This window comes from Galleria mellonella, unplaced genomic scaffold (genome assembly GCF_026898425.1).
Source record: "Galleria mellonella isolate WM207_F2 unplaced genomic scaffold, CSIRO_AGI_GalMel_v1 utg23, whole genome shotgun sequence".
In the NCBI taxonomy this organism is placed as follows: domain Eukaryota; kingdom Metazoa; phylum Arthropoda; class Insecta; order Lepidoptera; family Pyralidae; genus Galleria; species Galleria mellonella.
The window spans coordinates 3210949-3236477 of record NW_026442045.1 but is presented as its reverse complement, the minus strand read 5'-3'; the positions used below and the strand labels follow the sequence as shown (position 1 = coordinate 3236477).

The window sequence follows — 25529 nt, the reverse complement described above, 5'->3', positions numbered from 1 at the left end:
CACATATTTGTTTATTATTGTTCATAGGATTAAAGTTTATTAAATATAAAAAGTATGTATGTATCCATACAATCTGTCAGGGTATGGATTTTACATCAAACTTTAAAAAGTAATATTTAATTTTTTTCAATGATTATAAAAATGCATTTTTATTAATAATACTTTTTTACATTAATAAATTTGTTGTTTGAATATTTTATTATGAATAAATGAATGAAAACCCTTAATTGTTCTCTTTAAAGAACGATACAGATTATAAAGACAAACAAAGTGAATATTTAATTACATAAACTTAATTACATAAAAGCAAGATGAAGAAGTAACAATGAGGGATTTCATCGCTAAATAATGATCTCTTTTGGGAAACCTTAGAATGGAGAGGAATATTTAAAATTGTGTCAATATGTTACATGTGTGTGTTTTTTTTATATCACTGAGGTGGCAAACAAGCATACGGCCCACCTGATGGTAAGTGGTTACCTTAGCCTATGAACACCTGCAATACCATGTGTTATTATGTTACATAAAAATAGGTTTTTTGTAATATACTTAATATTTATGAGTGTAACGTTGTAAATATTTTAATGATTATCTACCACCACGTTGCCACCAAACATCCATCATCATCATATCATTCATATCTAATACTTATTGATCGTTTAGACTCAGATATAATATATTGTATAAAACATTATGAAATGTTCTTATTTACGAGTATAAATTATTTAGATTATTCGTTTATTTATAGATGAAGCTATAACATATATATGTATATATACATATATATGCGTGTATGTATTTTTATTACGTCATCAAAATATCTAGGCATGATATATTACGTAGAGTATTATGCAGAACTAATAATTGCAAATATATATAAACATATATACATATAACCTGTGATGGGCTTTAACATTGCAGATTTATGTAACATTTACTTCATTATTAAACCATTACTACCAGTACAATTAAAATAAAAAAAGGCGTCCTGCTCGTTGACAATATCAATAGGTACTGAAAGAATATGATGAATGTGAAAAATTATGCACCCCTCGTGCGTTACCTGCCTACAGTCATATGACGTCACGCGTAACCTATATTTCATCAATCAATTTACTAAACCAGCTATTGTCACCCCTGTATTCGAGGGACTTAAAAAAAAGTAGGTTTTCCATTCGGTTGTAGGTATATTTTACGTTTGTTACCTCATAACTCCGTTAGTTCTCAACCAATTAGATTTTTTTTTTCTATTTGAAAGGATATGCTTAAAGATTGATCCCATAAAAATTTTATAGAAATCCGTTCAATAGTTTAGTTTTTATATGAAAATAACTAGTTTTGTCACAGTTGAAATCGCTTTTTTTTATGGGGCACAATCTTTAATTGTTCACATTACAGGATGAATAAGGTTCTATTATAGCTTATTCGATTGCAAACATATCGCTGACGTTCAATATACTGAGCTCGATTTACTATTACTGCTTATTTTTTATATTTTCTATAAAATACTACTCGTAAAAGGAAATTCGTGGCTTCGCCCACGCAAAACCCAGTATCCTACGCCCATTGGCATATCTTAGAAACTTTTCTTAATGGACGCCGAGGGACCTGTATAATGTGTCAAGTTTCTAGACCCAATAGTTTTCGTGTTGTATATTGATAGATCGCGGTATTTGTATATAAATAGATAGTTATTAAACAAATTTTAAATATCTTATTAGTATACAATATGACAACCTTACTACCAAGTGACACCAAGAGTACCTTTACTTTACCATTTATATTGTAATCGTTAGCATTATTGTTTAATATTTATAATTATCTATGGATGATTATTAGATTATTAGTAAGAGATATGTTTCTAAACAAATAAATAAATAGAAGGAAATTTCATTAAATTTATTCATCATTAAACATCCGTTTCGGTGCCCATAAAATATGTTTTACTCGTTCATAAAAGCAACTTTGATTTTAAACGCTCCTCTGTGCTTATAAAGTATTCAGTGGCGGGGGTCGTCGTTGTTTTGGAATATTTTAGTTCAGACAAGTCGCTCTCGCTCAGTAACATGAACCATTCCTATGTTAATTATTACAAAATTTATAATCGTCCATATCTCTTTTATGGACTTATAAATTCCTTCAGTAAAATGTATTTAGTTTTCACCGATCTCCTAAGGGTCATCAAATCGTAAATTTTTTATGTGATTACGTTCCTCGATTATATCGCCAATTGTGAACCGATTTTCGCAATTCTTTTTGTAGTCGAAAGATTTATCAATGTCATCATTACCTTACTGATCTTGTCCCACTTATTTTACGACATAGTATACTTTCTACTTCCCTGTATCTCTATTGGTAGTCATTTCCGTATTCGCTCCCGTTTTGACCATATCATGTTTCACACTGTCTATTTAAGTCTTTTTGGGTCTGCTTCTATCCTTATAGATATTTTTTTTATACAACTTAGAATGGCAAACAAGCTGACGGCCCACCTGATGGAAATTGATAACCATCGTCGTCTATAGACATGAGCAGTACCATGAACATAACAGAGTATACTGTTTCGCCTATGATACCCCCAATGCGTTGCCATTCCTGAGGACTCAGGTGTTATTCCTCTGTACCCTGTAAATTCACGCCATATCCCACCCTTCAAACCGAAACACAGCCATGCAAACACAACTGCTTCACGGTTGAAACACGAATGGGACAGAGGTGCCCAAGCAATCGACTTTTGTACAAAGTCTCCCTTTGGTGAATATTTATTCTTAATATATTTCTTAAAATATATTCCTCATCACTGCGCATCACGTATCTATATTTTATAAATAAAGATTTATCACTGTGCTAGTCTCTTATTAATTTTTTGACAAATTAAGATTTCTAAATTCAAATATTTACGATAAAATATGTCGTTGTTCATTGATGTATGTATGCATTACCGATTATTGACTTAGTAAAATGTATTCACATAATGACAGACTGAAAATGCAATCGCAAAAACGCGACAAAAATACAATTAAAGTCAATGTGCGTATAATGTAAATATGTGCATGTGACATTTCAGAATTCATATGGTATTTATATGTTACAATTTTAATTCAATTCTTGGAGGTGTAAAATTTTATTCGATTAAAAAATTCGATATACCAATTCTTGTACAAAATATTTCTAATTGTTCTGTTATAATGCATTTAAAAAGCTTACATACATAAAATACGTGCAATCTTTTTTATGCAAGTATATATAAATATTATATCCCGTAAAAACACTTAACTCTAACTGAGTACATTCACTTAAAACTAATTATACTTCGGAACGTAAAAAGAATTAAAACTTGATTTAATCATACTCCCGCCAAATTCAGTTCGAGCTTATATTGTGTAGGTGAATGACCTACTTGTCTATCTCACTCTCACATATACGTTATCATGTTTTTTCTATTTTACATTATCCCTATATACACTTTATAGTCTACGTTTCCAAATAAAGTGATTTTGTTGCGAGAAAAAATGCACTTATACTCGTTTATAAAAGCAACTTTGATTTTAAACGCTTCTCTGTGTTCATAAAGTATTCAATAGCAGGTCGTCGTTATTTTGGAATATTTTAGTCTTCGAGGTGGAGACAACGCGGACTCGACAAGTCTCTCTGTATATTTTCCGCGACTAGCACCTCCTCCACCTATGTAAATATTTTATTTAAACCTCTTCAAAGCAGCCTCTGTAATGGGATCAGTGGCATCATATTTTCCTCCAGGATAAAGCAGGTACAGAAATATTAAAATGGGTACATGCGAAATTTTTATTTACTTACAGTCTAATATTGTACAAAGTAAAAAGCGTATCTAAAAGGGATTTTATGTTCTTAATATCACTATGGTGTATTTGTTTTTTTTTTTTTTTTTTTTGCGTTAGACCCTGTATGATAGAACGATGTTTTAGAGTTCCGTAGACGTATGATAAGAACAAAATTGTTATACATAGCTTCATCATGATACATCTGAAAGGCGGTATGTAATAACGTCAATTTTGTTCCATTTGCCTGATAGATATAAATAATGACCAATAAGTAAATAGGATATTCAATGTTTGATGTATGTTAAAGTCTAAATTACTTTATAACCAAACAACAATTTTTATCTTTATCTTGGATGGATGGGTAGCAAATATTCATCTTACCATCAATGTATTTTATTGTATTGTAATTGTGGATTTTTGATTGATTGATTGATCAATATATTAGCCAATTAATTTATAAAACGGTTATGAATTATAATAAATGCTATAACTTCATGTATATTGCATGTAAATTTTTGTCCGTAACTTAGATTCAATTGAGTGTAATTGACTCCAGCTGAATTTAGATTTGGAATTCCTATAAAATTGAAATAAAAAAACATCACAAATACAGAATTGTAAATGATTTCGGCACGACTTGTGATTGAGAATGTTTACTATGTTACGCTTAGTTTTTATATAACTTGAAGTACTTTTTTTATTATTCTTAGAATCATAAACAGGCTGACGACTCCCCTGATAGAATATGGTTCTGTCGCCTATAGACATAACAGTACCATGCACATTACACAATATACTATTATGCCCATAGTACCCCTCATACGTTGCAATTCGTGAGGACTATGACGTTTCGCCTCTGTACCCTGTAATCTCACTGTCATATTCCACACTTCAAACTGTAACACATCCAAACACTACTACTTCACAGCAGAAACACGAGTAGGAAAAAAATAAAGAAAACATGCAGACGACTTTTGCACAAAGTTTCCCTGTGATTAACTTGTACTGTCTATTTCTATTTATCTCTATAATCTCTCTCTAGACTTTACACAGAGTTGCCTTTGAAATGGTAGACGTGATTTTGTCGAATTAATTATCGTGGTATAAGGAGAAACTTATTCACAACATCTCCCGTGAGGTTAACATAGCCTTTAATATTTTTTGACAGGTTTTATCATTCATAAATCCAACCGCGACAAGAAATTTGTCTACGTTTTATGCCGATGGCAATATGAAGTATATTTTTAATCTACATAATAATATTATTTCGAGAAGACGAATTAAAAAAAATGTCGAAAATTAAATATGATTATCGTGTTTAGGACATGAAACGGAATATTCATGTTATAAATAAGATTTTCACAATATGATGTATTTTTCAGACTCTCTTTAAGATACTAAACAATCTTTTTTATTTAAGATATTTTTCTATTTATTCTTAAAAATATGGTGAAATTGTATCTATTGATTTACCTGCTAAATCGAATCACGTTTTCATATCAATAAAATAACATAATATAATATATGTATAATATACTGTAATATGTTATTATAATTTTGTGGACAAAGAACTTTAAAAGACTTAGGGGCTTAAAATGAGCTCTTAAAACCTAATAGTTTTACAGATTATAATGAGTCGCCCTACAAATTAACACTAAAAGCATAGACAAACCAGCCAGTTTATAGTCACATGGCCAAAACCAATCGAGTCTTTAAATAGTTGTATAAAGACATCTATCGGATGGCCATGCCATATGTTTGGTTGTTTAAAATAGAAAAATTCTTGAACACTTAAATTTGAATTCTCATGAACACAAATTTATTATATTTTTATTATATTATATGCCTCTAATGAGAGTATTATTTTCCAGATGAGTTCTGCGAAGAATACCCCCACAGCTTAATTCCCACCCCTGGGTATTGGATCGAGTGTTCGCGTCAGAAAATCACTACAGACACCATCTGGGACGAGTCCGAATCAGAACATGACAGTGGACCGGATAGAGATGATAATGGTAAGTACTTTATGTCAGATACCTATAGTAGTAATTGTGTTTGCATGGCTATGTTTCGGTTTAAAGAATGAGATATGGTAGTAAATTTATAGGGTACCTACAGACGAATAACACCTGAGTCCTCAGGAATGGCGACGCATAGGGGTATCATGGACGAAACAGTATACTCTGTTATGTCCATGGTACTGCTCACGTCTATAGTCGACGGTTACCACTTTCCATCAGGTGGGCCGACAGCTTGTTCGCCATTCTAAGTTACATAAAAAATAAGAAAAACTGTAAGACTCGTATTTTTAATGTAACTAGAGATGGCAAACACACTGATATATACCTTGTGGAATATGGCAATCTTCATCTATAAATATGAACATCACCATGTTTATTATAAAATGCATTGTAAAGCCCAAAATATATGTTATAGTTTAAGACTCACAAATTCCTAATTCATGGTTATTGAAAGACGAGAATTTGAAAAAGCCATCCCGCCTGCCAAGCATATTAACTGCTGGCTAAACTTCTCTTATGGCGAAGGCCTATGTTAAGTAATTGACAGTTAATGGCTGATATGATGACAATGATGATGAAAAAACGAAAATTAACATATAAATAGTTGGTAACACCAACCCTAGTACATTTAAGAAAAAAACATAAGTTACTGTGATACTGGAAAGAACAACAGCTGGCAACTCTAATTTTGAACTTGTACTAAAACTTTCATGTTCATATATGACAAGCTACATATTCTACATGGTAATAGAAGTCGTACAGACTTCTTCACATTGGTAATTAATAGTAATCCTCTACTAATCGAAATAAAGAAGCAAGAATCTTTACAAATAAAAGATGAAGATTTATTAATATGAATAGATACTTAATATCGGCACTCCTACGGAGCCATAGCAACAGAACGGCAGTAACTTTTTTAAGTTTTCACGAGTTGAGTCCATGTAAAAATGAATTTTATAAAACTTGAAGTCCGCCGTTCAACATCTTAATCAACCACGGAAATTGTAAATTGTGCAAATTTAATAACTGACCCATTCTGGAAAAAACCTTAATATTTTTTTTAATAGACGTCAAATTGCGTTTGCAAATAAAGTGCCTTTCTAAGAAAACGGAAACTTTATATTGTCAGAAATATCGAAATTAAATTCTATCTTCACGCCATCGTTCTAAGTACTACTACACTATGATGTAAAAGTTCCGTTACAAATAAAGAGAGCAGTGCTTTCGGCACTACGTTCTCTGTTCTCTTAACCCCAAGATATTGAACAAAAAGCTGCTTTAGCTCTTGGTCTATACGAAGACTAAATCCTTGTCACTTCACATTAAATTGATGGTTTTGGTTATTTCAATAAACTAAGACATAAACCACTACGTTTTATTATATGTATCAGCCTCTTTGCTATTGAATATTCGATTATAATAAATCAACCCGTTCTAATTTTAAATTTAAATTAAACTGTCTGTATTTTTGATAAAATATATTATTATATTTAAAGGTGTACCTAGTAATTAATTCGAAACTAAAACAAAACTAAACGAGTATTTAAGTAAATAATAATTGCTTTTAAATTACTTATTAGCTTTTGACTTTAGCATTTAGTTATTACCTACCTGATATTTCACAATGAATTTGATATAATTTAATTTAAATATAGATTATATAAATAACTTCAAAAACATTATCTAAATATACTTCAAATCAAATCTGTCAAGATGCCGACATTATCACCCGCCCCTGCAAACATCCCTTGCAGGTCTGACATCTGAACAAAGAAAATACGATACGAAAATCGTTCATCATAAAGTCAAAGAATATTTCATAAGATATTTTCTAAGGGGCTTGGGACAAAATTACATAAGCCTATTAAAAGAGAACAGGGAATTAGTGGCGCCACAAAGTGGTCGCCGACATCCTTAGGCCGTTTGAAGTAAGGAAACGTTGCGCTTCTACTTCGCTTGGGTGCTTTGAGAGCAAGTTAAACATTTTTATACTCCACCCCCCCCCCCCCTTCACTCTCTAAGTAATATTGCCCACCTTCACAATACTAATACTTATTGTACTTAATTATACTTCAAACGGTAATAATGATACGTTATTAAACTTCGAATACCACCTCGTACGAATAACAAATAATCTATACAATATTTAAAAAAAAGGAAAGATTTATTAACTTTCTTCATAAAATGACATTTTATTTAAAAAAAAAAGAGCACTTTTTATGTAATGAAATTATATCTCTTTGTTTGAACGATGTTGAAAGTTAAACATTCTTCCATTAAGTCATATCAAGGCAAAGTGGCAAAGATACCTACTAGCAGCGTTTTCATTACACTAACAAAGATTTATTTTATGTCCGTTTTTCATTATTACTACTATATGTAATTATTATAACTATTTTTTTTTAATTAAACAAATGAGAGAAAAGTTAATGTGCATGACTGTATCCCGCGCCTTCACCCGCATGAATTAGTATATAAAGTATCCTATGTACTAAGAATATAACCTACCCGTGTACCAAGTTTCGTTCAAATCAGTTTAGTACTTTTTGCTTGAAAGTATAACAAACATTCATCCATCTCATTCCTCATATTTATTATATTAAAATATTTTAAACGCCCCTCCCCCTCGCTCCCCCCGCCCCTCTCAAAAAAGAAGAAACTCAATTCCTCTTTATAGAGACCTCTTAACTGTATAATTACATTATATAAGAAGCTTGGAATATTTCACATATCACGAATGAAATTTTAAATGCTACGCCAAATCATACATCACTCCAACTACGTCGCTTCACAAAGAGTGCTACAAATCGCACTAAATTTAATCGCAGAGTTATAACAAAATCATAACAAAATCGCGCGACAAAAAAGAGCATACATATGTCTAACAGTGGGCTGATTACATAACTAGTTAGATTATATAGAGATGTAACCCCATAAGAGATTCGAAATTTTAGAAATTTATCCAAACATATTTCTTTGGAAAAAATCTATTTCACTGTTAGTAATGATATTAATATTTCGATTTCACCATGTGCAAACATGATTAATACCATAAAAGTATTATTATAAACGTTAATTAAATAAATAATATCATAAATTGAATATTCTCGCCTCTATTATTTCGCCGTCGAGAGGTTTATATGTAGTGCTTTATAATACTTACCAAGCCGAATATTAAATCTGCCGCCTCCTTTCGTTACATTCGAGTGGTTGAGTTTTGAACAATTTATATTACATATACATATAATTATAATATTTCGTGGAATCGAGCCGACTGAATTGTGAAATATTTGAATTGAATAGAAAAAGGACTCTTTCTAGGGTGTTTTACCTCAAAAGGACAGAATTGAAGTCTTATAGGATCACTCGCGTGTATATGCGAGCCTGTTTGCTCATCAGTTTGTCACAATCAATTTGCTTTGAAATTACTGGACCAATTGGATTGAAATTTGGTATATACATGTAAGTCAATAACCCATAGACGTAGCTGTATCATAAATAAATAAACATGAGGTCAGTTTTCGGGAATAAAATAGAAAATAAAAAAAAATTGCAAAGTATATCGTGTAATATATCAAATGAAAAGACTTATTGTAACAATCTTAAATTAACCATTCCCATTTGAATATATGGACACATATATACAAAACTACAGGGTCTTAAATTTTGAAAATAATGCAAAAAATAGCTCTTTACCTATGGATTACAGGAAAGCCTATAAAGAATTTATGGTATTTAAGGTAACATACACGTAAAAAGGAGATTTCTCTATATTTGTGCATATGAATTACATTTGATGTAATTTTACATCCAATTTGCTTTCAATATACGAGATAATCAACATACGGAATACTTTCCACCTAAATATTTTTTTTCACAACTTAGAAAAATAAATGAGGTACTATCATCACTCGAGACAGGTAAGATTGTTAAAGATGTTTAACATTTTTTTATCAAAATTGTATTTACATCATGAAGTCTTATGTATGTATAAGCATAATATGGTAATAAACCAATAAAACACAATAATTATTAACTTTATTATTATTAATTGAATAATATATAAATCATACCCATATCCTTAATTATAATACATCTAAAGGTGCTTACCCCTATTCTTAATTCAAAGTTACTTTAATTACCTCCCATTCTCATAGAAATTTCGGGAAATCCTTTCTTAGTGAATGTCAATTTAAAAAACTAATCTGTATTTCGAATTTCGAACACCTGCGATTTACATACATTGTTACACCAGTCGATCAATAAGTTGGTACGAATGTTTTTTATATTGGTACAGTACATAGATAGAGTTTTTTAAAGCCTTTTATGACATAAAAATAAATATCAAAATCAATTTACCGCAACTCGGTGAAAACGTATCATAAAATAATCAAATGTACATAACCGCCAAAATACGCAGAAAAATATAAAAATATTTACGTTCTTTATAAAATAATTATGCAAATTTTAGGAGACAGCTCGTGTAATGGCCGTTTTATTATTTTCCTCATTGTCATCGGGTTAAACAGTATAAAGCCTGACCAGAAAAATAAAACTACTTTAGAGCACTGTCGTTGCATGTTTTATAAGTAGAAACCATATTTAAAGGTAACGTTGTCCATCAATTAACAGTGTAACGGTAACCTGTAGTAAGAAAATAAAATTATGTGAAATTTTAATTAACTAGCTTTTTGCCTGCTACTTCGGATGCGTGGTTCCAAAAGTAAGAAAACCAACCAACCAGTAGACTACTTGTATAAAAATAAAACATACACTACATTTTAAATTAGACTTTCAGGAACACAACAATAAAAACCGCATCCAACTTGGTGTAGAGTTTTTGCGTCATACCAGAACAAACACTCATACAGATGAACAAACAGACATACAAAATTTCTAAAAAATATATTTTTGACCTCTATTGGTCTTAAACCCATCATATTATTTTTTCTTAAATATCTCTCATGTACAAACATCGTCTAAATTCAATTTTATTATATTAGTCACATTTCCAAAATAAAGGATTTCTCAATTTGTTTTTCCCCCCAAGTTATTTTCTTTTTCACGATTGAAAACATTTTATTCAATCTATTTGTCCAAAAAAACATTCTCAATTTGTTCTCAAATTATTATCCCAATTTCTTACATACATACATATCTGTCACGCCTGACTCCCATTAGGGTAGGCAGAAACAATGGAACGCCAAATGCTTCGATTCAAACAAACCTCTTTCGCTTCTTCCACATTCATCAATCTTGTCATACACGCTCGTCGGTTACGGGTACTTTTAATTTGGCCCTTCTTCAGCACGTCGCCTATTTGGTCGACATACGTCCGTCTAGGGCGGCCCCTACCGACATCTCCATTCATTCTTGCTCGATAAATCTCTTTCGTAATTCTTCTTTCATCCATCCTCTCCAAATGACCAAACCAACGCAACATTCCTTTTTCGATTTTGGTCACTACATCGACTTTCAGTCCACACTTCTCTCTAATCACACTGTTTCTTACTCTATCTTTTAAAGTAATACCACACATACTTCTCAAAGCTCTCATCTGTACAGCATTTATCTTACTTTCATGCTTCTTCTGCCATACCCACGATTCGCTTCCATACATGAGTGTTGGTGTCAGTACTCCTTGAATTATAGCAAGGCGAGCTTTGCTCGATACATTTTTACTTGACATAATCGAGAGCAGTGCACCGTTAACACTGTTTCCCGCTTTAACTCTCCTCTCAATATCTCTTTCACACTTCCCATCCCTCGTAAACAAAGAACCTAAATATAGAAACTCACTCACTTGCTCCACTTTTTCATCTCCTATCATAATCTGGCATGCCGTTAAACTTTCATTCCTCTCAAAAACCATTACCTTCGTCTTCTTCGCATTTATTTTCATACCTTTTCTTGCATACGCTTCATTCATTATAGTCACCATTTGTTGTAATTCATACTCCGACGATGCAAAAAGTACTTGGTCGTCGGCGTATAAAAGAGTCTTAAACAGAGACTCATTCATCCTGAATCCACAATTAGATCCTTTCAAATCGGTCAAGCAACTGTCCATAAATAGGTTGAACAGCCAAGGAGACGCTACACAGCCCTGTCTAACACCGCGTTCAATGCCAAACCAGTCTGTATAGACTCCATTTATTCTGACACAGGCATTTGAATCCTTATATAAAGATTTGAATGCCCGTATCAAATGGCTGCTCACCCCATACATTGCCAGTGTTGACCACAGTTCATTCCTCTCCACTCTATCATAAGCCTTTTCAAGGTCAATGAAGGCGCAGAAAACCTTCTGATGTTGAGCTAAGGTTTTCTCTGTTATGCACCTTAAGGAAAAGACTTGATCCGTACATCCCATACCCTTTCGAAACCCTGCTTGCACATCCCAAATTTTACTTTCCGTCTCATTCATCACTCTTTTAATCAAAATCCTAGCATACAATTTGCCTACAACACTAAGAAGGCTTATTCCGCGGAAATTTTTGCACTCCTGCTGTGACCCGCTGCCTTTATATAGTGGCACAATAACAGCTTTGCTCCAGTCACCTGGAATTTCTTATCAAATATAATTTTATTACAAAGACATAATGTCCTATGTGAACAAACAAACTCACTTTTACACTTATAATATTAATAAAGTCTATACTTTATCTAACGAAGTTGTCCTTACTAAATTATTACAAATGTAAAAGTAAATTTGTTTGTTTGTTACCTCTAAGCGCCTAAACGGCTTAACCAATCACCATGATATTTGGTACACACATGCTTTATGGGATGAAGGCTATCACAGGCAGGGTGCATATACCAGTCACGTAAATGAGCCGAGGGTAAAAGTTAATTATTTTATATATATATATATATATATATATATATATATATATATATATATATATATATATACTTAGAATACTCGTATCTGTTAGAAAATATTAGCTGTTTTAAAATCTAATCCAGTATAATGGTACAATCGTACGAAATGCATTATCATGAATAAGAAATGGTTATGTTTGTAGTGCTGAAAGTGCCCTATACTTTCACCTAGCCTGATAAAGATAAATGATTTCAGGGGATTCTACCAGTACTAGTGTCTTATTACATTTTTTCATTATTTACGTGTTATAAAATGTTACAACCTACGCAGTGTTTTAAATGTAATATTGAAAAAGTTGATGGAACACAGAGAAAAAGAAATTACAATTTATATAATATCTTCACGCAATTCTATTGCGTGGTAGATCAAAAAATTCAAATGCCAAAGGCTAGTCTTACATACATATATATACATATGTACTTCAATCATTTTTGTAACTCTCATCCATGCACGCCGACTTGACTTATACCTCAGATAGGTATATCTGATCATAATACTCATAGATTAGTCTAGATCTTATCAAATATCTACATTTTAGAAAAGATTTCACTACCTATCTATTTATCTATACTATTGTTATGCCGTGTAGTCCCGGCACACCCTTTACTTCCCCGTGGATATCGTAAAAGGCGACTGCGGAACTTCAATGGGGAAAGGCAGCAGCGTCCTTCTTAAAATATCACCAAAAGCCTAACTACAGTTGCAAACTCACCTGACAAGCGTGACAGCTACTGGCTAGCTCCTTGAAGCCTCCCGTCTGTTTTCAGTAGTGAACAGTTGATGGCTGATATGATGAAGATGATATGATGATCGATTTAACTATTTTCGTGCCAAATCCTTTACGAGGTAGGTAGAAAATAAAATACATCTTTTGCTTCATCCACTTTCTTCACTCATCTCATTATACATGCCAGTCCTGAGAGTTTTGATTCTACTTTCAAAACAAATACCTTAATAATTTAAAAACAAAAATTATATTGCTCATATTTAATCTAATAAAATCATAAAATATCCACTGCCAAACATCCTTCCAAGGGAAAGTTGGAAGTATAATTCGTTCCCTGTCACATTATCCACGGTTGAAATTAAATTTTCCGTATTTTTCGCGAGGGATTCAAGATACTGATATCCCGTGATTGATATCTTTGAGTTGCACTTTCACTTAATTAAGTTCTTAAAATTTTATTGACCAAATTAAACATGTTATTATATTTAAATAATGTATTAGAATTTTACACGCAAAACCTCTGGTCATCTTAAAGATTATAATCATAAGAATAAGTAAGTAAGTAAATATTGTTGTTGGATCAGCCGCTAACTGTCCCAATCTGGCTCTCCCATGAGGGGGGTTTTGCCAATAGTTGCCACGCTTATCAGGCGGGTTGGTAACCACAGTTTGGTTTTTAAGAGGAACACTGTTGCCCATCCCTCCACCATAAGTTCCCTTAGTTGCCTCTTATGATACTCACGGGAAAGAAAGGAGTTGCCTATTCTATGCCGAGACTTACATGGCTTTTAGTAAATATTGTCGCTTTTTGTATTCCATTGTCTTTTGTTAATATTAATTTATTGGGCTGATGACTTACTATCCAGTTTGAATAAATAAAAAAGATATATAATCGTGGGCTATGATCGTGACTTTTATTTTTTATTATAATAAAAAAATGTTTATTTATTTTTTTAAGAAATACGAACTGTCAGTTTTAAAACACAGACACAGATTTTTTTTTTATATGAAAGTCTTATTCTTAAATGAATTCCTATATCAATATCTCTAGTCTTATACAAAGGAGCTTATTCTTAATCTATATCTACAGACAACTTAGTTGCCAGCACTATTCAATAGAAAAAAATCTATTTCAACCTACATCTCCAAATCTCATTATTTGATATTTCTATTCCATTTTCGAAGTATTGAGATTCCATTTTCGAAACAGGTATCTGCTATATGTATGCTTCCAGAGGAAAATGAGAAAGGTTCAAATCGCCTGTATTCGTTAATTTTGGGTTTACAGTTTTGCCAATTGCGAAACTATTTTAATAATTATTTCTATAATTTCCTTTTCTGAAAAACAATCTTAGTTTATTTATTTTATTTTAGCAAACATTAAATAAAGCCCAACTTTATATGGTTGAGTTCACATCCATTCTACACAAATTGGTTTTACAAATACATTGATATTTTTAGCCAGGATGATGGATTGGATTCCGTGAAACGATTCGTTAAAACCAAGTAAGCGATGCATTAAGGCCCAGTATCCGCTGCACCGGTTCGGTTGTTTCATCAAAAACTGTCGCCGAAACTTGTTTATTTTATACACGTATCCGGCAAAAAATCCGATTAGTCCTCTGTTCACCAATATCCTATGAGTTTCCCAGAATTTGACCTTTTTTGCAACAATAGTTGATTCTCAAACATATTTCAACCTGTAAATGTAAATTGCAATACATAAGTTATTGAAGAAATGAGTCTATTGAAAATTATAAGTTTATTATTATATTTTATTTTTGTCATAAAAAATCACTACAACGTTGTAATGTAATGTAATGTTGTTCATAAAAATTTAAACGACAGCTCAGTTCAAAACTTTGGAACAGGTAAGTAAGAGGTAAAGAAAATAATTGATAATTAATATATATATGATAAAAGTTTTTTACTAATCTAACAGTGAATGTACATGTAACATGCAGAACATTTATACAATATTATTTGTTGGGTTGGTGCCTGTATTAAATGTTAAACTCGTATTACAAGCAACCAGGACCCTTAACTTATGTAAATAGTACAAATTATGTTAAGATACAAATTATAAAAATTTTCGCAAAAAAAAGTAATGGTCAGTACATAAAAGATCCAAAAATAGTGCGTATACACAAAACTGAGATTATGGCATGTATAACACTAAAACAATAACAAATCAGTGTTATTCGTAGGTATAAAGATACTATCCTACAGGTATATATTTACTTTTTTATCAAACTGATTTCCGTTGATTAAACAAATTATTCTTTGATTTTATATATTTTAACTTTCATACAATATTTCGTTCCCTATTTTATTATTCGGCTCCAAAATATATCACAAATAAACGTATAAAATATTTCTATACCATGACTTTCTTCAAAATAACCCCATAGAAATGAATTTATTTATTACTCTTGTTTATAAACTTAATTAAATACTACGACCCATTGGTTCATTCCAATAAAATTACAGCCATTTGTATTGTAATATGGTCGTCGTTAAATTCGATACTTCAAAATAATTATAGGCATAAATTTTGAAAATGGTTTATTTTGCTACTTCATGTCTCTGTTAAAATTGAGAGAGACGTTTTCAAGAAAGCAATATTTACATATTTTGTATTATCCATAACTATGACGTAAAAGAATTAACAATAAATTTCTTAAGTCAATTCTATATTACGAAATTAATTTCATTCAAAATTTTAAGAACATAACGCAGAAACCCCTTAGCATTAAAACATTCACCATGATAATCAAGATTTATTTCTTAACTGTTGAAAATATCACGTAATATAGGTAGATATACGCATAAAAGTCAATCAAAGTAGGAATCTTTTTCTTTAAGTTTTAGTTACCCATATCTATATTATTTAAACAGTGACAAGTTACAAACAAAAAAAATGTTAAAATGTATAACTGGGTTAGTTATGATTTAATAATTATAATTTTACAATTTACAATTTTACTTTTACAATTTTTATCTCAAACAAAAAATTTAACCAAAAAACAATGAAAAAAAATTAATCAATTTCATTTTCATATTTAGTTAATAAATAAGTAAATTATATACAGTGGACTGTGTGAAGGCCTTAGAAAACTGCACATAATACATACACAAGTACTTAATTATACATAATAATAATAATTATTATTATTTATACAGGGCAAAACGAAATCGGAGTTCAATCGAGTATTTTACCGATAAATTTGAAGCAATTTCCATAAGAATGAGGTTTTTAATACAGTAGAATTTTTTTGTTACGCAATTACGTCACAATTCTGAACAGATTTTGACAATTGTTTATGTAATCGATTGAGTTTACTCTTACCTAAGTATATTTTTAATTTTATAACGAGCATTTTGAAACGAAACGAAATTGTCAATTAAAAATTTACCTCATAAAAACCAAACCCTGTGACAAACAAATTAATTATTTGTTTGTCACAGGATTTGGTTTTAACTGTGTTTGATTCTTATTAAATAAAAAAATTAAATCAAAACAAAAAGATAAAATACTTCAATAACCAAAATAGGTCAATAAGACTTTTGACGTTTGATATAAGAAGGTTAAATTACATAAATATATAAAATGATGCTTCAGAATCACCCCATTGATGACCGGGTCACTATGCCATACAATATCAGGCTATCTTCAACTATGACGTGACTTTTGAATGGTATTCAAGATAACGGAGGAGACGCGACGACGGGCGCCGGGATTTTGACATCGAGTAGGGCTGTCATCCGTGACATTTGTTCAAAGTATTACAAGGAAAATGCTTTCAATTTTCATCGTAAAAGATACTGTTAAATAATTGCATTCTCTAGTATTTACTTGAGAATGACCAAAATTTTGTCAGTACGATACTTATTTCAGTGGGCTTCACTCCTATATCGCTAAAAGGTAAAGCACCATTGATTACCGGGTCAATGTACCACAACAGTATCATGTCGTCTCCCACTATGACGTGACTTTTGAATGGAATCCGAGACAAGGGAGGAGACGCGACGACGGGCGCCGGGATCTCAGTACATGGTAGGGCTGTCACTCATGACATTAGTTGAAAGCCTTAAGGGAAAATGCTTTCAATTTCCGTAATAGATACATTCTATTACGTAACAAAATTGATATAAAAGCTGGCAAAAGCCCACTATTTTATTCGCATCACTGTTTTTATTGGGCCAAGCCATGTATAAAATTATTTATGATTTTTTTTCAAAACATTTAGGTACCATATTATAATAGTCTTTTTAACATAGTTATTTAAAACAATAATGCTACTCTGTCTCACCAATCACCTGATACTTACGCTGGGTTGTTATAAAAAAAACAATCAAAGAATACCAATTTAGCTATTTTTTTATTTCTAAGCTGGTGAAAAAAAATCTTTTTGTTTGACCCTAGAATCAAAATAGAACTGCATCACGGGGACCATCAAACAAAAACCATATTAGTACGTTATTTTCAGGAATATAAATAACACCTTGCATATATATGTGATATTCATGAAACTGTTACTTTGGACTGTTAAAATAGAACTACATAATAGGTAATAACAGCTGATATGAAGAATATCAGCTTTTAGCTGTCCACTGCTAAACATAAGCCTCCCCCTAAGGGGGTTTAGCCGTTAGTTGCCACGCTTGACAGGCAGATTAGCAACCGCAGTTAGGCTTTAAAGATGTTTTAAGAAGGACGCTGCTGCCCACCCTCGCCCTCCCTTAGTTGCCTCTTACGACACCCATAGAAAAGAAAGTGTGTTAGTATAGGAAGTACAATTTTTTTTATTGTTTTTCGACCCATGATTCTTCGGTAAAAATTTTCTCTGTCACATTTCTGTGTAGATACAACATATGTTGTATTTGTATCTTCTAATTTGATTACGTAAATATAAATAAACAAGCACCGTTTGGCTGTGTAAGCATATAAAATAGTTTTCCAATTAACATGGATATATACCGTGTAAATTTAATTAAAACCTGTCGACCCTAGCGTCACCCGCAAACAGAGATAGCAACAATGCCATCCGATAAATTGAAAACGTGTACAGAATGAAGTGCCATCGGACACTCGGCTTTATACTAGCGAACTGATTGTTGATATTCAAACTGCTTTAATGAAGCATACAATCCATCAATTTTGTGGATAGTATGAAATAATTATGGTATTAATTTAATACAACGAAATATCAAATTAATATCATAATTATTTCAAACTATCCACTGTATACCGAAACATACGAAGAAATTCGTGTTTCGATATACGTTCTTATAAGTTGGAGTAGTAATCTATGAACGCTGAATGGGGGGGCGAGCTTAGGTTATAACATTATTTATTTATTCATCAATACATCTATTTGTACAAGGCGGACTTAATGCTAAAAGCATTCTCTCCCAGTCAACCTTAGGGAAGTGTCAGAATACTCGAATGCAGTACTAGTAATAATTTATATATAAACATATTAAAATTTACATATATAAACAAATTTGTTCACAATTTTTGTTTATTTTAATTTTTAGATATCAATAAATAAATACTGTTATTAATTTATTTACATATAAAAAAAACGGGTATGGCTACTCTTAGTTTATATTAAAACACTTTGTTACGATTTTTCCGTTAATGAAAAAGATCTATAATCAATAAACCAAAACAACAAGCAGCAATGGGTGAGACCAGTTAAAGCCGTAAGAGACAAATAGTCTATTTATAATTGTCTAATTAAATCAAAGTCACAAAGACTTTATTGATCGACGAGTTCACCAAGGTTAGCTTTATTGATAGGACAATCTAAATATTTAGCTTCGAAATATCTGTACCTACATTGTATACGTAGGTAGATAGTAGTAGGTAGTATTTATTAAAGAAAACTTAATTAACACCAACTAGATATTTAAAAATGTTATTGTCTTTCAATTTATTGATTAACTTGCAGACATAGTAGTTTATTCTAAAAGGACATGTTTCAAACTAGGTACATTTTCTTCACTTGCTACTAGTTCTTTGCGAATGATGTTCTTTGCGTTTCGTTATATCATTGATATTCAGACTTCAGAAACATAATTGGTGATGTGCTTTCACTATAAATTATTTTATTATCTTCTGCTTAAGTATAATCATTTGTCCCAGTTAGTTTATATACTTTTTTCTTCTCAATTCAGAAAGAAGAAAAATCTAACTATCAACTGGGATTTAGTCTTCATCACAATCTCAGACCACCGTTCTCAAGCATATCCTTCCAGATTATAACTTCATGCTTTAAATGCCTCTTATTTTAAATTGAAACTGCAATATCAATAGCTAAAACATTAACAACCCTAGGGACTGGGTCCATAATTCATTAAGACTGCATCGAACACTCTCTATATTAAACAATAAGGAACAATAAGGGAAGTAAGCCAAACTTCGGTTAGTGTCCCCACTGTAGTCTTAATTAGGAAACCAAGTTCTGATATACGCTACATCTCCAATATGTCGAAGATGCACGTCTTTAAATTGTAATACTTACCAAATAATCTGCTTACATTGTGATACACGCCAATATCTTTTCATTAAGTCTGGAAGTACCTACAAAGATGTATTTCATTATGTGTGTTTCAAAGCGACTTTGAGCGAATATTGAGTCTGTAGGTTTCTGGTATTTTTTTTCGACGAATAGATTTCAATTACATCTAAGAAGGCGTTTTGGCAGGAAAATTATTCAAGTTTCTTAAATAAACAAGAACTCTCCTTAAGAGATAATCTGAAATATCCTCGAGATAGCGTAAGTTCTTAACACATGGACATTTCGTTACATCTGTTGTGATAACTCCACCACTCCATCTTTTCCATCTCTCTGATAAAGGTTAATTTTCCATTTTTCCGAATATATTTTTGGCTCCGAAAATGACAAAAAAAATTAACTTTCGATAGTATTCGTAACTTGACAGATATACGTGCCATGTTGGTATAGGAAGCTCAAAATTTGTTTCCCTTTTTCGACCTATTCTTTCTTTTATAAGACTCTCTTAAAATGTTGCTAATATTATCAATTTCATTCTGTATCTTTTAGACTTAATAATATCGAATGTCCTATTTTGTTCAATTTCCTTCAATTTTTTATTCATTAATTTTATGCATTAAGTCAATTTCTTATTTTATATTACAAAAATTCTTAAATTTAAGAATTATAAACTAACAGCCTGTGTATAAGTACCAAATATTCTTTTCATATAACCCAAATTTTTTACTTTTCATTACAAAATTTTCAAATATTTTCTTTTACACAAACCTCCTAACAATTACAATCACAACAAAAAAAAAAAGACCTAGCCCAAGAAGCCGTTCTGAAATGATATGCTTATATATATTAACCAACTGATTTTTATTTAAATATATTTTACTAGAAATAAACGTGGAATTAATTTCGATTTCTTTTAATTTGCTTCTCATGCTCTATCTAGTCTCTAAAATACCCTCAGTCTATTGCGAATTGTGGTCAACCATACAGTTTTCGGGCTCGAAAACTTGTCTTCAACGACAATAATCTAGTGTCAACAATCGAGATCAATGGCTTAACCTGTCCTCCCATCCGAAAACTCACTCGCCCATGCAAGGGTTGATCTGTCTGGGCATTCCTTAGCCCTATTGATACTATTAGATCCCGTCCAACGAGTGTCACTGGACTTAAACTATTCTTTTATTTGTATTGTATCTAATAAATACTATGAAATAATTAATTTAATTAAAATTAATGTTTCAAAACTACAAGAAATACTCGTTATTTCTTGATCATTACCATCATAATATCAGCCGTTAATTGTTCGCTGCTTATCATAGATCTCTACCATAGATTCCCACAAGGAACGGTTCCGTTCTTGTGGGCTACTTGTGTCTACTAACTCTGCATTTGAGGTTGTCGCTCAATCATCATCATTAGGGGGATCATCCTACACTTCGTTTTACTTTACAAGGTTACCACTCTAGAATATTTGTCTCCCATGGGTATTGATGTCAACTGGTAATTCTTACCTATATTATAAATGTGAAAGTGATTGTTTGTTACCTCTCGACGTTAATGATTAAATCAATTATCACAAAATCTGGTATAAATGTACTCGTACTGTTTAAAATAGAAAAGGATATAGAACTGCTATTCATCCCGGTCAATAAACATATTCTGGTCACGCGAACGTAGTCGGGGGTAAAATCTAATTAGTTACTTTGTGACTGTTTACTACACCTTCGCATCGAAAATACCTTCAAGTTGGAAGTCTTCTTGTTGTTAGAAATTCTTTACTTCATAGTGATTACTTACGGAATCAAAACAGTCTTACATAATATATAGTCTACAAAAACTTTACGTATCTCAATACCGTTACAAACCGAAATTCTTACCTGATACCGATACGGAAATGTATAAAATTAACATTTCATTGAAGTTATAAGGAATCATAAGGGAAATAATTAGGTAAACATGTGAGAAATTTAAATTAAATTCAACAATTTAAATACGCGAATTAAACCACAAAAGAGGAGCTAAATTATATACGGGCTTCTCGAACACAAACGATATTACTGTGTACCTCATTTATGATAACGCGACACGGCATACTGCTTCGTCCATGCTGGAACTTTAATGAATCTTTACTATTATTATAAAAGTTATGTGTGTGTTTGTTTGTTAACTCTTGAAGGCTTAGTATATCAACGGATTACCATTAAATTGTCATTAACTAGCGATCCAGCCCGGCTCCGCACTTATAGATAGAATTTTCTAAAATAATATATTGTCTATATTACTCGTCATAATGTAGTTTTCTATAAGTGAAAGAATTTAAAATCGATTAAGCAGTTTTTGAGTTTATACATTACAAATAAACAAATAATCAAATGTTTTCTCTTTATAATATTAGTATAAATAATATCCAGTATTTCGAATAAAGGACATGTAAGCTAACTTTTAACCCGGTAAATAATATATCCCGGTCACATGAACGAATTTGCGGGTAAAAACTGATACTAAAAATACATATAATGTTTTACAGAGCTAGCATAGTTGTGAAAATATTAAAATTATATCATGGAAGTGCCTGTTTACATATTAATTTTGCTCCACACAACCAGTATTTAAAAAGACCACAGCTTCAATCATCGTTAAATTAATATAAGACCAACAAGAGAGTAAACCCTGTTGATTTGCAAAATAAATATAAAAAACGTATCTCATAGTAATTTAAAAGTCAAAAAAATTAAGAACCATTTTCGGAACATTTGAGCTTAAAGAACCGATCAAAATTACTTCTAGATCAATATGGGAGTAAATTTTATCTATAGCAAAAAGATTTACCCTATCATAATGATTAAAGATGTCATACAACATACATATTAAAAATACGGGCGAATGAAGAGCTTGCTCCTTTTTAATTCGTTTAAAATATGCGAGAGCTTGAAGTCCAATAATTTTCTTGCAAAAGTTGGTATTAATTTTCTCTGTAAACCTATTTAGTCCTGGATCTCATTTTAAAGTGCTAAACAGTTATAAAAGATAAACACATTCATTAAAACTCATGATTTAAGAGCATTATAAAGTTAATATAAATTATAGTAAATCCTACTTCTATTATAAATGTGAAAGTTTATAAAGATATTTAATAGCACATGGGTAACACAGTATTACGCCGTGCAATAGCACCCACTCACTAAACTGGATGTGTCAACTCACTTCTTTAAAATGAATTGGCGTTCAGCACAGTACCGGGAAATTATTGGAGAAAAGCAAAATGGGTTCTAGACTTGGAGAAATGTAGATAATATTTGTAAACTGTGTAGACGGTATGTAAATGCAGTATAATGTAGAGTAAGGAAATGGGTTTTTTTTTCATCCTCCATTTTGTAGGACATGGTTAAATATAGGATACAGCAATACAAGTCATCCTCTATGCCACAGCACAATTTGGGAGTAATCCAATGAGCTAGCATAGTGGAATGCGCCTAAATAACTGAGTTGTCGCAAGAAAAATCGTTGAGTTACCCATGTGTAATGTTTAGATGTTTGTTACATAATTCAACTTTGTTACTGAACAGATTTGAATTAAATTAAATTTTAACATATTTTATTATGCTGGCAAAGCCACTATATACAGTTAAACTGTATATATTGACTTTTCCATACAAGACGATCATGCAAAAAATTACAAGCAGATAAGTACCTTTTGACATAGGTAGGCACTAAGACACAACCGACAGGTTATGACACAAAATACGTTCCTTCAAAATCTTCTAATCCTATACCTGCCTGTAATGGCAAGACTGGTATTACAAAGAATGTACCTACTGCTTATAATTTTCGGCATTATCTCGCGGCGCAGGAATTGTCGCAAATAATCCGATTACGGTGAGTTCGCATTGTGGGAATTAAAAATGAGATATGCCGCTGTACAGACGCAGTGAAATAATAACGCTCCTATGCTTATATCGTCAAATATGAATCTCGAGACATTAGACGTGTGCTTTATGATTTTCTCCTCTTATTTATGTACTCCCGTCCTTTCTTTTATTCATATGATGGAGCTGTTATGGGCGTTATCACGCCTCCAATAGACTTTACGTAGAAACGACTGCAAATAATACAAAACAGATGATTGTTTGGTTAACTAAATAAATAATAACGTGTGTCAAATAAGTATGTGTAAGTATGTCTTAATTGCTTTTTAGCATCCTCTACCAGCTAACCGTAACTTTTTTTATGCTACTTAAAATGGCAAACAAGCTGACGGCTCACCTGATGGAAAATAGTAAACGTCGCTTATAAACATGAACATTACCATAGACATAACAGAATATATTTTGTCGTCCATAATATCCTTCATGCGTTGCCATTTTTGAGGATAATTGCACGTAAAAGAAGAAAAACCATTGATAGCCAAGGATAAGAAAATGCTATAACATATTAACATAACTATAAGCACAGATAATACATAAAAATACATCTTTTAATAATACAACTTTTAATAATACCATAAGAAACGTTCCTAAGCCAATCAACAATTTTAAAGCCATAGCATCATCGTACTCTTCATTTCGCTTCGGGATCGCCACACCTTTCTATCTCATCGGATATCAATTGTTCAAGCTTTATGGCCAGTCTATAACCACTTAAATTGATTACCGTAAGGAATCTGCTGTAAAGATAGATCATTACCAATTTGGAGAACTGTAATAATCATTACATTGAAACATTTGTTTGCATACTTTTATATAAATAAACCAAAATTAGAACCCGTTAATAGATGAATGGATAATCATTACTACTTCTAAATCTTTCTTTTAAACATCTACAAAACCCCATAATAGTAAATTAATGGATGTTAAAGGCTATAATCGCATAAATACTATAGCAGCATATCCACTCTGTTTTTTTTTACAAAACAACTACATAATAATACTTCTTTCAGATCGTCACAGAAGATCTGGTTCCCTGGACGAAGCTGCGGAGGATAGTAGCGACAACGGAGGTAGTACACCAAAAAAGAAAACGGTTATCGAGGAGCAATGGGAAAGATCAGGTGGCTTCGAGCTCACCTCCGTGGAACAAGAGACTTACGAGAAGTATTTCTACGGAACGGAGCATTGGAATTATTTCACCAACGATGAAGACCTGGGTCCTGTTATATTGTCCATCAAACAAGAGACGCTTAATGCCAGGGATCAATTCAGGTATGTTGTTAGAGATTGTTAATGTTGGAAATAGATTCAATATGTCAGTGTATTTACGAAGTATGAATGCAATATATCAACATGGTTATGAGAGGCAGATTAAATATCGCAGTCTAATATAAAGCACATTAGACTGCGACCAAAGAAGGAACCTGTGGCAATACTATATAATGACGATTGACCATCAAGATTATAGTAGATACAACTATAGTAGTACCTATATCTCTCATACTGAGACCTGTTCTCTGTAGTCTGAACTCTCTGTTCTGAGTAGAAAGTATGTTGGGATATATGTACCGTGATTTATGTCTTTAGGTAGTAATACTACTTTCTATTAGATAAACTATCAGTTTGCTTGTCTTTTACATCAGTATCT

The 25529-nt window shown here is 31.7% G+C and overlaps 1 protein-coding gene across 2 annotated transcripts in view; it reads left to right on the top strand.

Moving 5' to 3' along the window:
* LOC113512945 (uncharacterized) overlaps positions 1-25529 on the top strand; it is a 314483-nt gene that overhangs the window by 246025 nt on the left and 42929 nt on the right. For both annotated transcript variants that reach the window (XM_052894780.1, XM_052894779.1), the window contains 2 exons: positions 5672-5815; positions 24892-25153. In XM_052894780.1, coding sequence (XP_052750740.1) covers positions 5672-5815; positions 24892-25153 — 406 coding nt within the window. The remainder of the gene's footprint in view (positions 1-5671; positions 5816-24891; positions 25154-25529) is intronic.